Source organism: Saccopteryx bilineata, chromosome 3, assembly GCF_036850765.1.
Source record: "Saccopteryx bilineata isolate mSacBil1 chromosome 3, mSacBil1_pri_phased_curated, whole genome shotgun sequence".
NCBI classification, from domain to species: Eukaryota; Metazoa; Chordata; class Mammalia; order Chiroptera; family Emballonuridae; genus Saccopteryx; species Saccopteryx bilineata.
Window position 1 is genome coordinate 224887749 of NC_089492.1, and position 15642 is coordinate 224903390.

The 15642-nt window shown below is 40.7% G+C and overlaps 1 protein-coding gene across 1 annotated transcript in view; it reads right to left on the reverse strand.

Annotated features, from left to right (window-relative positions):
- Window positions 1–15642, reverse strand: part of MSH4 (mutS homolog 4) — a 99877-nt gene that overhangs the window by 61394 nt on the left and 22841 nt on the right. The window contains 4 exon segments of the mRNA XM_066264969.1: window positions 5594–5767; window positions 7407–7522; window positions 12023–12133; window positions 13805–13965. Coding sequence (XP_066121066.1) covers window positions 5594–5767; window positions 7407–7522; window positions 12023–12133; window positions 13805–13965 — 562 coding nt within the window.

Below are 15642 nucleotides of genomic sequence, written 5' to 3' on the forward strand. Positions count from 1 at the left end.
GGGTCAAGTTGTTTATTTGAGCTTTCTCTAGCTTATTGAGGTATGCCAGTAATGCTATGAACTTCCCTCTCGGGACTTCTTTTGCTTAATCCCATAAACTTTTATTTGATGTATACTTGTTATCGTTTGTTTCTAGAAATTTCTTAATTTCTTCTTTGATCTCATTGTTAACCCATTTGTTATTTAATAACATGCTATTTAGTTTCCAGATATTTGAGTATTTTTCAGTTTTCCTGTTGTGGTTGATTTCCAGTTTCGTGCCATTGTGATCAGAGAAAGTGCTCGATATGATTTCAATCTTCTTAAATTTGTTGAGACCGCTTTTGTGCCCTAACATGTGGTCTATCCTAGAGAATGTACCATGAGCACTTGAAAAGAATGTATATTCTGCTGGTTTAGGGTGAAAGGTTGTGAAGATATCTATTAAATTGAGTTAATCTAGTGTGTCCTTTAATTCTGTTGTTTCTTTGTTGATTGTTTTTCTTGAGGATCTATCTAGTGATGTTAGTGGGGTATTGAAATCCCCTACTATTATAGTATTGCTGTTGATCTCACCCTTTAAATCCATCAAAGTCGGCTTTATATATTTAAGTGCTTCTATATTAGGTGCATAGATATTTATAATGGTTATATCTTCCTTTTGGATTGCTCCCATTATCATTATGTAGTGACCTTTTTTATCTCTTACTATAGTCTTTGTGGGGTTTTTTTGTTTGTTTTGTTTTGTTTTTTGTATTTTTCTGAAGTTGGAAATGGGGAGCAGTCAGACAGACTCCCGCATGTGCCCAACTGGGATTCACCCGGCATGCCCACCAGGGGGTGATGCTCTGCCCATCTGGGACACCGCTCTGTTGCAACCAGAGCCTCTCTAGCGCCTGAGGTAGAGGCCATAGAGCCATCCCCAGCACCCGGGCCAACTCTGCTCCAATGGAGCCTTGGCTGCCGGAGGGGAAGAGAGAGACAGAGAGGAAGGAGAGGTGGAGGAGTGGAGAAGCAAATGGCCGCTTCTCCTGTGTGGCCTGGCTGGGAATCGAACCCAGGACTCCTGCACACCAGGCCAACGCTCTACCACTGAGCCAACCGGCCAGGGCCTAGTCTTTGTTTTAAAGTCCATTTTGTCTGATATAAGTATTGCTACCCCAGCTTTTTTTTCATTTCCATTTGTGTGAAATATTTTTTTCCATCCTTTTATCTTCAGTCTATGTGCATCTTTTGTTTTAAGGTGTGTCTCTTATACACAGCATATGTATGGGTCATGTTTTCTTATCCACGCAGCTACCCTATATCTTTTGATCGGATCATTTAAGCCATTTACATTTAAGGTTATTGTTGATAAGCAATTTTTTTTTTTTTTTGTATTTTTCTGAAGCTGGAAACGGGGAGAGACAGTCAGACAGACTCCCGCATACGCCTGACTGGGATCCACCTGGCAAGCCCACCAGGGGCGCCGCTCTGCCCATCAGGGGGCGATGCTCTGCCCCTCCGGGGCGTCGCTCTGCTGCGACCAGAGCCACTCTAGCGCCTGGGGCAGAGGCCAAGGAGCCATCCCCAGCGCCCGGGCCATCTTTGCTCCAATGGAGCCTTGATGGGAGGGGAAGAGAGAGACAGAGAGGAAGGAGGGGGGTGGGGGTGGAGAAGCAAATGGGCGCTTCTCCTATGTGCCCTGGCCGGGAATCAAACCCGGGTCCCCCACATGCCAGGCCGACGCTCTACCACTGAGCCAACCGGCAGGGCCTTCCTTCAATTTTAAATGATAGCCTTGCTAGATAAAGTAGTCTTGGTTGTAGGCTCTTGTTCTGCATTACTTTGAGTATTTCTTGCCATTCCCTTCTGGCCTCAAGTGTTTCTGTTGAGAAGTCGGAAGTCATCCTTATGGGGGCTCCTTTGTATGTGATAGTCTTTTTTTCTCTAGTAGCTTTTAATATTTTCTCTTTATCACTTAGCTTTGGTATTTTAATTATGATATGTCTTGGTGTAGATTTCTTTGGGTTTCTCTTTAATGGAGTTCTCTGGGCTTCTTGAACTTGTGAGATGTTTTTCTGACTTAATTGAGGGAAGTTTTCAGCTGTGATATGTTTGAACAAAGTCTCTATCCCTTGTTCTTTCTCTTCTCCTTCAGAAACCCCTATGATAGATGTTATTTCTCTTCATGTTGTCACAGAGCTCTCTTAGATTTTCCTGACTTTTTGAGTCTCTCTTCTTTTTTCTGCTCTGCTTCCGTGCCTTTATTTATCTCGTCCTCTAACTAGCTAATTCGATTCTCAGCTTCATCCATCCTGCTTTTAATTTCTTCCATTGTGTTCTTCATTTCTGATATTTTATTTGTCATTTCTGACTGATTCTTTTTTATTATTTCAATGTCCTTTTTTATATTTGCTATCTCTTTATTTAGGTGTTCGTAATGACCATCTATTGTTGTTCTAATATCTTTGAGCATCCTAACAATAGTTATTTTAAACTCTGCATCAGGTAATTTGGTTATATCTCATTTCTTCAGTTCCTTTTCTGGGGATTTCTCTTGATTAATTTGTGTTGCATTTCTCTGCTTTCTCATTTTGTCTGTGTAAAAGAAGGTTTTGGCCACTGGAGTCCACTGGTGTGGCCTCTGTGTTCCCTAGGTGTGGTCTATCTCCAGGTCCGCCACCTCCTCTGCTGTTGCTGCCTAGGGCGTTCGGGTATGAGCGTTGCCAGTGCCTGCCCACTGGGGCTGTTGCTGTGGTTTCCGCCTCTCCTTCACGTGAGTGGCTGTGTTCATGTGCTCGGTATAAAAGCCTTGGTGGCCTCGGCCTTTGCCCCGCCCCAGCGGGTGGCATTATGCTTGTCCCTGAGGGCAGGGGTGAGCACCTTTGCTCAGTTGCAGTCTCTGCCTGATTCCAGGCTTTCACCCCGTCCTTTCAGGAGGAGCCCTCTTGTGGGACGGTTGCAAGCCTTGGCTCCACAGGCCGAGCAGGACTGTGTGCCCATGCTCAGTAGCAGGAATCCTCCTGTTCTGGGCTTTTGGCTCCACCCCTGCAGGAGGAGCCAGCTCACAAGTCAGGCCACAAGCCTCGGTTCTACAGGCGGGGCAGGGCTGTGCTCCTGTGCCCTTGCTCAAGGGCAGGTGTCGGCCCCTTCTTGGGCTCCTGCCTTTCCCCAACAGGCTGGATTGCAGGCGGCCTGCAGCTGGGCTTGACCACTTTTGCATGTCCTCTCTTCCCCAACCGGGCAAGACCGAGCTCACACCTGGGCCTCAGTGGTGGCCAGCCAACTTCCACCCTTGCCGACAGAACCGCTTCCATGTCCTGCCACCACCTGCCCTCAGGCGAACCCTCAGCCATGTGGATAGGGGCACTGCAGCTCAGACTCTAACACTCACTACTGTAGTCCTGAAAGTTCCCTCTTTCTAAGTGACTCTGCTCTGAGTGCCGTGGGATAGCTTGTTTGGCTGGTGTCCTGCTTCCCTTTGCTGGAATTGCTGTTTCCAGGGGAAATATTCACTTCAGATTTGGGGAGTGACTCATCCCAGAGGTTAGGATGGCTGTCTCTCAAAATCTTTCTCCCTGTGCCTCCTAGATTACACTCTCTTCCTGCTACTCTGGTCCTCTCTTCTCTCCCTGTCCCCCAGAGCCTCGGGTGAGTGGTTGTGAGAGAGGTTTTCTGCACGGTCCCTTTAAGGAGAATCCTGGGTCTGAGAAATCAGTCTCTTTCTCACAAACAGTATCCTGTCTTGTTTCCAGCTAAATACTGTCCATACGCCTCTTCTAGGCTCTGGGGCTGCAGGCTGGGGCTTTGTTCCTGGGACTCAGGACCCTCCCCTCTCTGCTAAACTCACTTCCTGCCACACAAGTCTCTCCCAGCTACCGTTCGCTCTGGAGAGCTGGACAGCCCTCTCCGCATTTCCCCTTTTCCTACCAGTCTCAGTGTGCCTTCTTCAGTGTTCCGTGGTTGAAGAGTCCTCTTAGTTTAGTCCAAAGTTGGTTTTTCCAGATGATGGTTCTTAAAATTAGTTTGTAATCCACTTTGGTTCTGGGAGGTGGAAGTTGGTATGTCCGCCTACTCCAACACCATCTTGTCTCTCCTCTTTCTTTCTTTCTTTTTTCTTTTTCATTCTCTCTCTCTCTCTCTCTTTCCCTCCCACCCTCCCTTCTTTTTTTTTTTTTGCAAGAGAGAGACAGGAAGTGAGAGAGATGAGAAGCATGAATTCATAGTTGCAGCACTTTAGTTCATTGATTGCTTCTCATATGTGCCTTGACTAGGGGGCTCCAGCCAATCCAGTGACCCCTTGCTCAAGCCAGCGACCATGGGATCATGTTGATAATCCTACACTCAAGCCAGTGACCATGTTAATCATACACTCAAGCCAGCAATCTCAAAGTTTCAAACCTGGGACATCTCAGCATCCCAGGTCAATGCTCTAGCTACTCTGCCACCACTGGTGAGGCCTCATTTCCTTTATTGAGTCCTTTAGCTCCAGAATTTCTGGTTGGTTCTTTATTTTAGTTTCAATCCCTCTGATTAAGCATTTCTTTTGTTAATTGATTTTATTCCTGAGCTCATTGAACTGCCTTTCTATGTTCTCTTGTATACTGTCCATTAGGAATTTTGCTATGCATAACTGTTCAATGAATTCTAATCCTATGGTTTTATAACTGCAATGTTGAATTCTCTGTCATTTATATCACTATATTCCATGACTGGGTTTAGTTTATGAACATTTTTCTTTTTTTGTGTGTGTGTTCCCAAGTTACCTTGGCAATTAAGGTAGTAAACTCTTTTCTTGTTTAGCATCTATCTTTTTCTCAGCAATTTAGCAAGTAGATGGGTGGGGAATTTTCCTTTTGCTATACTGCTTGGGAAGTCTCAGAATTCTTTACCAGGCTCTGCCTGGGAGTGTGGAGTGGGGGGTAAGCTCTCATCCTGTGGCTCCTCCTATTTCCAGTAATGGCTGTCATTCTGTTGTGTTGTTTAATGCCTCCCAGCTTTCTTTACCAGGCTCTGCCAGGAAGTTGGAGGCTGGGAGCAATCTTGTGGCTCCACTTCCCTTCCAGTAATGGTTGTCAGCACCACTGTGCTGTGTGAAGCTTCCAAGTCACTTTTACCTGGCTCTACCACAATGAAGATGAAAAAGGAAGATGACTTTTCTCAAAAAGAAATAGCTTCTGCCCATCTTATGCTCCAGGTGGTAGTGTGAAACCTGATTTCTCCTCTGCTATTGCTCTTGCTGGCATTGCCATAAGCTCCAAAATGCATCAGCAGCCACCATCCCTGTCCTTCCCCCATCCTGCTTCACCACGATGTACAGCTTCAGATGTCCCAATGTATTAATCTTTCAGGCATGTTTGTGTGTTTAACAGGAAATCATTTGTTAAGTTATAGTTGTTTGATTTGTTTTAAGTTTAAGAGGAGAAACAATGGAGTTCTCTCACACTGTTAGGATGCTTATGCCATTTCCACAAGTATCTTTAAAACCTGATTTTGGTGAAACATCTGAACAGTTTAGCAACAATGGCAATCAATCTCCATCAATTAATTTTAAATAATGTAAAGTAACTCTTCATAAAAAGTTTGGCATAATATACTGATACATTTCATAAGAACAAATGGGTGACCTTACCTACAATCTTGATTATTAATTATTAATTCAAGGTTTTGGGCTGATGATGAATCTATCATGGCTGTCTGTTCACTACCTTGGAAACAAATCTTCAGCGATTTTGGTGCATAAACAGAATTTTGAATAAATTCAACATATTTTAATAAAGCTGCAACAGCTGCAAGGCAGTAATACCTGTAAGGTGACCAAAGATACATCACTATAAATCTTCAGAATAAAAAAAGTATTGCTACAAAGTGGAACATGTATTTAACCTTAATATTTGGAAAATCATAAGTATTTGCTTAGCACTATTCAAATTCAAAGGAAAAAAGTACACTAGGTGTTCCTGATTTTTTTAAAACTATATAAATTACCTATAAAACAAAATTTGATAAAATAGATAATTTCTGAGATCTGGCACTTAGGAGCTATCAGAGTTCAAAAAATCAGATGTTAAAGTCAACATTTAATGATAATTTGTGTCAATTTTTGATGTACCATTCTGAGTGTTCAAATAATGCTGAAAGAATCTAAGCTTTAACGTTAAAGTCAGGAGGTCCCAATATACATAAAAGTACATTATGATCTCAGTGAAGGTAGTCATTGTGATTACTGAGTAAATAAGTGCTCTAAACTAGCTCAAAGAAAGTACTCATTTAGCATGTTCTAAGAAATATCTTTTCCAAAATTTCCTGTCTCATGTTGAATCTTTTTTTTTTTGTATTATTCTGAAGCTGGAAACGGGCAGGCAGTCAGACAGACTCCTGCATGCAGCCTACCAGGATCCACCCGGCATGCCCACCAGGGGGCAATGCTCTGCCCATCCAGGGCATCGCTCTGTTGCAACCAGAGCCACTCTAGCGCCTGGGGCAGAGGCCAAGGAGCCATCCCCAGCGCCCGGGCCATCTTTTGATCCAATGGAGCCTTGGCTGTGGGAGGGAAAGAGAGAGACAGAGAGAAAGGAGAGGGAGAGCGGTGGAGCAGATGGACGCTTCTCCTGTGTGCCCGGGCCAGGAATCGAACCCGGGACCTCCACACGCCAGGCCGACGCTCTACCACTGAGCCAACCGGCCAGAGCTCATGTTGAATCTTTTAGGAGTAAAGGTATAAAGTAACAGGAAAACTATTTATTTATTTTTATTTTTATTAAGTGAGAAGTGGGGAGGCATAGAGACAGACTCCGCATGTGCCTTGACCAGGATCCACCCAGTAAGCTCCCTATGGGGCAATGCTCTGCCCATCTGGGGGCATTGTCCCATTGTTCAGCAATTGAGCTAAGTGCCTAAGGCGAGGCCATGGAGCCATTCTCAGCACCTGGGGCCAACTTGTTCCAACTGAGCCGTGGTTGTGGGAGAGGAAGAGAGAGATACAGAAAAGGGAGGAGGGGTGGAGAAACAGATGGTCACTTCTCCTATGTGCCCCCTGACCTGAAATCGAACCTGGGACATTCACACACTGGGTTGACACTCCAACTCTGAGCCAACTGGCCAGGGTAGGAACACAATTTTAACTGTGTTTCACATTTGTATACTCAAATTTTAGTTTACTATACCTACTGAGCTTTTCATTCTAAAGTAAAGTAAGCAACAACCATTAGGACAATAGATTCTGACTGATTTGGAGATATTCTATATATATAAATTAAGTTAGCAAGAAATGCTTTGCATGTAAATTTTAGTTAACTATTTTACTATTTCAATAATCACTCAGTTGTATTATAATCCAGGCACTTTTCTAGGTGGTAGAATATAGCAGAGAACAAAACAAGCAAAAAACCTTGCTTTTGTAAAACTCACTAAACATTTATGACTTTCCTTTAGTCATAACTTACTTGGACTGAACCTCCATCAGGACAGTGCTGAATTCTGCAATGCATAATTGTTCAATATACTCTAATCCTTTAGTTTCATTGAAGTATTTCCTTTGGACAGTAGTAAAATTTACATTCTGAAAATAAATTTTAGTTTTGAAATTAATTTTGTTTCATGCACTTGCCCAAAACTATTTTCTTAAACACATGTCTGTACACAGCTTACATATTATATTAAAGTTCATTTTTAATGTTTTCCAGAATTACATTAAAAGTTTTCTTATTTACAAAAAAAAGATAATGATTAACTGTCTTGTTAAGTAATTTATAGTACAACCTATAGCTCTTCTTAGATCATATTCACATGAAATTTAACTGAATATGTTAGCAACCATAACAAAAATAAACATAAGAATCTCTTAAAAAAAAGAATCTCTTCATTCTATAAGTTTACTCTACAAAAACATCATCATACAGGTTTTACAATCAGCCTGATATATTCTATCGTAATTGAGAAAGAATAGATCCTTAAAATGTGCTGGTTGAGGAAGATGAAAACATCAATTCCACCTATCAAATCTGTGAAGTGATAGCTACATGAAGTGAATTTAATTTATTTAAAATAAATAAAAATCACTAATAAATTTTTTATAATGAAATATTTTAAAAAGAGAAAAATAGCATGGAGTTATAAAGCAAAAAGTATACTACTTTAAATAAAAATAGGTAAAAAAGATATTTTAACACTGGATGGGTCTCTTTTTTTTAGGATTTATTTATTGATTTGGGGGAGAGAGAGAGAAACTGTAAAGAGAAGCAGGAAGCATCAACCCAGAGTAGTGGCTTCCTGTATGTGCCTTAACTGGGCAGCCCAAGGCTTTGAACCGGAGACCTCAGCATTCCAGGTCGATGTTAATCCACTGTGTCACCACAGGTCAGGCAACACTGGACTGTTAAAAAGCTGTAAGGCGGCCCTGGCCAGTTGGCTCAGTGGTAGAGCGTCGGCCTGGCGTGCAGAAGTCCCAGGTTCGATTCCCAGCCAGGGCACACAGGAGAAGCGCCCATCTGCTTCTCCACCCCTCCTCCTCTTCTTCCTCTCTGTCTCTCTCTTCCCTTCCCGCAGCCAAGGCTCCATTGGAGCAAAGATGGCCCGGGCGCTGAGGATGGCTCCTTGGCCTCTGCCCCAGGCGCTGGAGTGGCTCTGGTCGCAACAGAGCCACGCCCCTGAGGGGCAGAGCATAGCCTCCTGGTGGGCAGAGCATCGCCCCCTGGTGGGCCTGCCGGGTGGATCCCGGTCAGGCACATGCGGGAGTCTGTCTGACTGTCTCTCCCTGTTTCCAGCTTCAGAAAAATACCAAAAAAAAAAAAAAAAAGCTGAAGAATAAATTATAAAGAGGTACGTACACAACTTGTTATTTGCCAAGAATGTTTTAAAAGTTTTCATTTAGGCCCTGGCCGGTTGGCTCAGCAGTAGAGCGTCAGCCTGGCATGCGGGGACCCGGGTTCGATTCCCGACCAAGGCACATAGGAGAAGCGCCCATTTGCTTCTCCATCCCCCTCCCCCTTCTTCCTCTCTGTCTCTCTCTTCCCCTCCCGCAGCCGGGGCTCCATTGGAGCAAAGATGGCCCGGGCGCTGGGGATGGCTCCTTGGCCTCTGCCTCAGGCGCTAGAGTGGCTCTGGTCACGGCAGAGCGACGTCCAGGAGGGGCGAGCATCGCCCCCTGGTGGGCAGAGCGTCGCCCCTGGTGGGCGTGCCAGGTGGATCCCGGTCGGGCGCATGCGGGAGTCTGTCTGACTGTCTCTCCCCGTTTCCAGCTTAAATAAAAAAGAAAATATAATAATAATAAAAGTTTTCATTTAATCTTCATAATAACTCTATGACATAAGTCTTATTAACTAGAATTTTATATAAGTAAAATTCTGAAAAGTCAAGCCACTTTTCTAGTATCATACAGTTGATTTGCAGCAGAGCTAAAACTTGAATTTATAATCTTTGACTTACAAAATCCATGTTCCTTCCACTTCATATTTCTTCTCATTTAATGAAGGTCTTTAATGGTAAGTGTGGTAATAATATTGATTTTTCCCTCTACTTTTTTTTTTTTTTTTTTTTACAGAGACAGAGAGAGAGTGAGAGAGAGGGACAAATAAGGATAGACAGACAGGAAGGGAGAGAGATGAGAAGCATCGATTCTTTGTTGTGACATCTTAGTTGTTCAATAATTGCTTTCTCATATGTGCCTTGACCCGGGGGGGCTACAGCAGACTGAGTGACCCCCTGCTCAAGCCAGCACCCTTGGGCTCAAGCTGGTGAGCCTTGCTCAAGCTGGAGACCTCGGGGGTTTGAACCTGGGTCCTCCACATACCAGTCTGATGCTCTATCTTCTGCACCACTGCCTGGTCAGGCCTCTCTACTATTAATACTTTTACTGCAAATACTTCCATGACTCACTACCTTACTTCCTTCAGGACCTTGCCCAAATGTAACCTACTGATGAGGTCACTTATGAATGTCCTATATAACATTCGATTCTCTAAGAGATAGATACTGGAATTGTCCCTATTTTACTGATGAAAAAACTGAAGCTCAAAGGCTTTAAGTTAACTAGTTCAAAGTCACTTAAAATCAGTATTTGCATCCAGAACAGCCCAACTCTTCTATTCTTAAGCACTAGGCTATATTGCCTTAAACCTCAAGTTTAGTGAATATATGTAGCTTTTGCCTTTGGAAAACTCATCTATTCCACATCCCACACAGTTGTGATAGGACTGCGATTATAATACTCTGTGCCCCACAACAAAAAGCACATGACCTGGAATTAGTCACTTATATTATCTCTATCTCCAGAAAAAAATGATTAGCCTAACATGTGGGAACATGAACAAAGCAGAACCAGTCAGAGTTCTTCCCTGGAATTCATATATGGACACTAGAAGAAATGAATTCTTTTTCCTCTGAAGTTAGGTTAGCTGAGATGAATTAACCTGGAGGCATCAGCAATCTTCTTCATAAACCTCATAGAGGTAATCTATCAGCAGTTGAAAGAAAAAAGGAAGGGAGGGAGGGAGGGAGGGAGGAAAAAGAAAAGAAAAGAAAAGAAAAAAGAAAAAAAGAAAAGAAAAGAAAAGAAAAAAGAAAAGAAAAGAAAAGAAAAGAAAAGAAAAGAAAAGAAAAGAAAAGAAAAGAAAAGAAAAGAAAAGAAAAGATGGTGATGAAAGTATAGATAGCATGTATTCAACTATTTGGTTTCCCACTTATATAAGCCAATCAAGTTTCCTTCTTTACTTAAAAGTTGAACTTTTGTTATTTATAACAAAACACTTAGAATGCTTAATTAAAACAAAATAATTGAAGTTGGAGAGGTATACACTAATAAAGGTAATAGAAATAAGCTAGGGATAATAGATGAAAGAAACAACAGATAAAGAGACTTGTCTAATGGAGACAATAGATTTATAAGAAGGACCATTTCTGACAATAAATCAAAGATAGCTGAGCTACATAAGATCTCTAAGAACACCAGAAAAAAATCTGACATAACTGCAGATGCTGTATAATAAGAATAAAGAACTTATTGGACCCTTAATTTCAGTTTGGTCCCAAAAGTGTTAAAGATAAGTCTACAAACAACAAAATACAGTATACATACTTATTGTGAAAATATTTTGCACTCATCAGTAATTATGCAATGCTGCCTACTTGGTTCAGAGCAACAGTCCCCCTTCCACAAAAAAGGGAGATTTGCTAGAGGAATGAGATTCAGGGGTCCCCAAACTTTTTACACAGGGGGCCAGTTCACTGTCTCTCAGACCATTGGAGGGCCGCCACATATAGTGCTCCTCTCACTGACCACCAATGAAAGAAGTGCCCCTTCCAGAAGTGTGGCGGGGGACGGATAAATGGCCTCAGGGGGCCCGCATGCAGCCCGTGGACCGTAGTTTGGGGACGCCTGGTACGTGGTGGAAAGGGCCTTACTGTGGGGAACTGCACTGGTTGCCTAAGGTTCAGAGCATTTATCTGTCACAGTCCCAAAGATGGAGGCTAAAAGTAGGCTATAGTGAGGCAATAGATACTAACAGGGAAAGCTGAAACAATTCGGTCATATAGATCAAATTCTTTAAAGGAAAAATAGCTGCTACTCCCTAGAACAAGAACTTCAATTTCGATTAGTCTGTTAACGTAATAACTAGTTTCCAGGAAGCTAGACTTCAAAAAATCCACGTTTTCTCTAAGGGTCTGCCTCTTGTATACTCTAAGAAATCACTTGTTATCTAAAATATTTTTCCTTCTATTTAAAATAGGTCAAGGTTGCAAAGTCAAATAAGTGGATTCTCTTTCATTTTATTGTATGTATTAATAGTTCATTAGATGAGAACTGGTATTTAGTGCATACTTTAGAATACTAAATACAGGGTGGGGCAAAAGTAGGTTTACAGTCATGAGTATGTGAAACCAAGTTTATTCCAGTATTATAATCTATTAATTATTGTATTATTTTCCATACAAACAACTGTAAACCTATTTTTGCCCCACCCAGTAAAGTTACTGAAAGTATTATTTTTTAGAATAACATTACAAAATGGTTTTTAAATAAAGTAAGATCTCAAATGTTACTAATGAGAATAAAATCACTTACCTTGAAATTTTCTGTGATCAGAGTAAACAACTTAGTTGAATTTCCCACAATGCAAGCAGTATTTGACATTATTATTTCCAAAGGTGATAAAATTTTGAGTTTAGTGATCACCTAAAATCATTTAAATAATCAATTTCTTAAATGTAAGCTTAGGATTTTCTAAAACAAAAAAGTTTCATTTTGAGAGAGAAGTACTTAAAATACTTTATAGAGATATAAAATTACAACTGTCTTAATTATATATGTATATATCAATTAAAATGTATTTTAATGGTTGTATATTAAATATATATCCTATACAATTACAAACATAAACTATTTTCATAAACATAGGCTAAATTTTACTCATATTCGTTTTTAACAGCTCTAAGCCCAAAAATCAATTTGAATTTATCGAGTACATATCCCTAAAATAAAATTTTTAAAAATAAGTTCTTCTAATCAGCATTTTATCCATCTCTATGAAAAACATTCAATAGTGTAACTATGGTGATACAATCAATATGACCTCACCCATAGAGCTTAGAAGTTGAAAAATAACAAAAAGATGAGAAACATCTGCTTTATGATTTATGCTTTTCACAATATAGGGTGCATTTCTTAGAACTACTCTTGACTAATTCTTGTTTTATAAAAACTTGTTTCCTATTTTTTTTTTTTTTTCATTTTTCTGAAGCTGGAAACAGGGAGAGACAGTCAGACAGACTCCCGCATGCGCCCGACTGGCCACCCGGCACGCCCACCATGGGGCGATGCTCTGCCCACCAGGGGGCGATGCTCCGCCCATCCTGGGCGTCGCCATGTTGCGACCAGAGCCACTCTAGTGCCTGAGGCAGAGGCCACAGAGCCATCCCCAGCGCCCGGGCCATCTTTGCTCCATTGGAGCCTTGGCTGCGGGAGGGGAAGAGAGAGACAGAGAGGAAAGCGCGGCGGAGGGGTGGAGAAGCAAATGGGCGCTTCTCCTGTGTGCCCGGGCCAGGAATCAAACCCGGGTCCTCAGCATGCTAGGCCGACGCTCTACCACTGAGCCAACCGGCCAGGGCCCTTCCTATTCTTTTTAAACTGCATAAAAATGTGAAATACTCAAATCAAGGTAATATGCAGTATTAATATCAGTTTGGTTGTTAGGTATATTAAAAAATTTATTATTAGGTAGAAAAAGGAACCCTATATACTGAAAAACCAAAAAGGAGAATTAAAGACAGCAATAAAAAAATCCACTAAAAATAAAATAGTATATAATCTTTTTAAATATATAATAATTGGGTCAAATAACTTTAGAATATAAAGAGTAGGAACAGACTACCTTTACCTGTTAAATCACACAAATTCCCATGATGCTAGACCAGTGGCCCAAATTAATGAGTAATAGGAAGTAAAGGCAAAAAGAGATTATATTATGACTGATTTAAAAGAACAGTTTTCCTTAACTCTCAAAAATAAAATTCAAATACAGTTAGTTCTTTGGAAGTAACACTTTAAAGATAGCATTATTACATATATTATCTTTGAAATGAACCTAGGACTTAACTAAGATAATAATTTTAGAAACTAATATTAATAGTAATTTGGAATGTTTAAGTAACAGCAAAACACTATTTTTAGAACTAAATATGCTAAATATTATACAATATACAATGTTATTTTAATTCAGACTAATATTACTATAATATTGAATAACCTGTATTCCACCAGAATGTAAACTAATTAGGAAAGTACTGACTTGAAAATGTGGTTAATGCCCACTAGGATCTATAATTTTCTAGGATTATAAATACTTACCTTTGCATACGTTGTATTGTCTGCAAACTGAGATAATGTAATTTGTGGGCTTTTCAAATCAATACTTGCCATTCCTATTTCACCTCTGGCAAGTCCTCTTCCTTCCACAACAGCTACAATAACCGATGGGGAGTGTGCAGAAACCGCAGATGAGGATGTAGCTGTTAAAAAAAATTTATATGTACAAACATTAATAATTATCATTTATAATTTTTTCTCACAAGATTTCAAGGCATCAAGTCTAGAACATGGCTGTTAATATCCAAGGCAACAATCTTATCTCTACTCATCAAAAAATAACTTTTCATATTCAGATAAAATAAAAATGTTAATCCTCAAAGTATTTTGCCAAAAGTTAACTTTATTACACTTAGAAACAATAAATTTATACATTGTCTTATTTTGCAATTAATTGAAATGCAGTCATAAAAGAAACACTGATTTGAGATCAAAAGATCTACATTATTTATCTTAGTCATTTTAAAGCTATCTGAATTTGAGCAAATTATTTCATAATAAATAATCATCAATCACAAAATATAACTGCCCCACCTAACTCAAGAGCTGACTAAAAGGATCAAATACTATTATATATATGTATATATATTATGTAAAGTATAAAATGTTATACAACTATCAATTCCAGTTACAAGATACCTGTGTAATGGTGGATATATTTCTCTTCTTCTTTTTCTTTTCTTTCTTTCTTTCTTTATTTATATTTTTTAGAGAGAGAGAGAAAGAGGGAGGGAGAGAGATGAGAAGCATCAACTCCTAGTTACATCACTTTAGTTGTTCATTGATTGCTTCTCATACGTGCCTTGGCTGGGGCCAGTGATCCCTTGCTCAAGCCAGTGGTCTTGCCTTCAAGTCAGTGACCTTGGGCTTCTAGCCAACAAGCCAGCAACCTTTGTGCTTATGTCAGCGACCATGGTATTATTTCAATGATCCCACACTCAAGCCGGCGACCCCATGCTCAAGCTAGTGAGCCCGCGCTCAAGCTGGTGAGCCCACACTCAAGCCAGTGACCTCGGGGTTTCGAACCTGTCTTTTCAGCATCCCAGGTCAACACTCTATCTACTGTACCATCACTGGTCAGGCAGTATTTTCTTTTTGTGTGTGTGTGTGACAGAGACAGAGACAGAGAGAGGGACAGATAGTGACAGACAAGAAGGGAAAGAGATGAGAAGCATCAATTCTTCATTGTGGCACCTTAGTTGTTCATTGATTGCCTTCTCATATGTGCCTTGACCAGGGGGCTGGGGAGAGGAAGGCGGCTACAGCAGACCAAGTGAACCCTTGCTCAAGCCAGCAACCTTGGGCTCAAGCTAGTGAGCTTGTTCAAACCAGATGAGCCTATGCTCAAGCTGGAGACCTTGGGGTTTCGAAACAGGGTCCTCCGCATCCTAGTCCAAAGCTCTATCCACTGCACCGTCGCCTGGCAAGGCAGTATTTTATTTCTCAATATGCCAAAATGTTCTGTGCTTGGATTGGAATAACTCATTTAATTGTCACAACAATTGTATCAAATAGACATTATCATTTTTTCCATTTACTTATAAGGACAGTAAGGCTTAGATCAGGGGTCCCCAAACTTTTTACACAGGGGGCCAGTTCACTGTCCCTCAGACTGTTGGAGGGTCAGACTATAAAAAAAACTATGAACAAAGCCCTATGCACACTGCACATATCTTATTTTAAAGTAAAAAAACAAAATGGGAACAAATACAATATTTAAAATAAAAAACAAGTAAATTTAAATCAACAAACTGACCAGTATTTCAATGGGAACTATGGGCCTGCTTTTGGCTAATGAGATGGTTAATATCCAGTTCCAT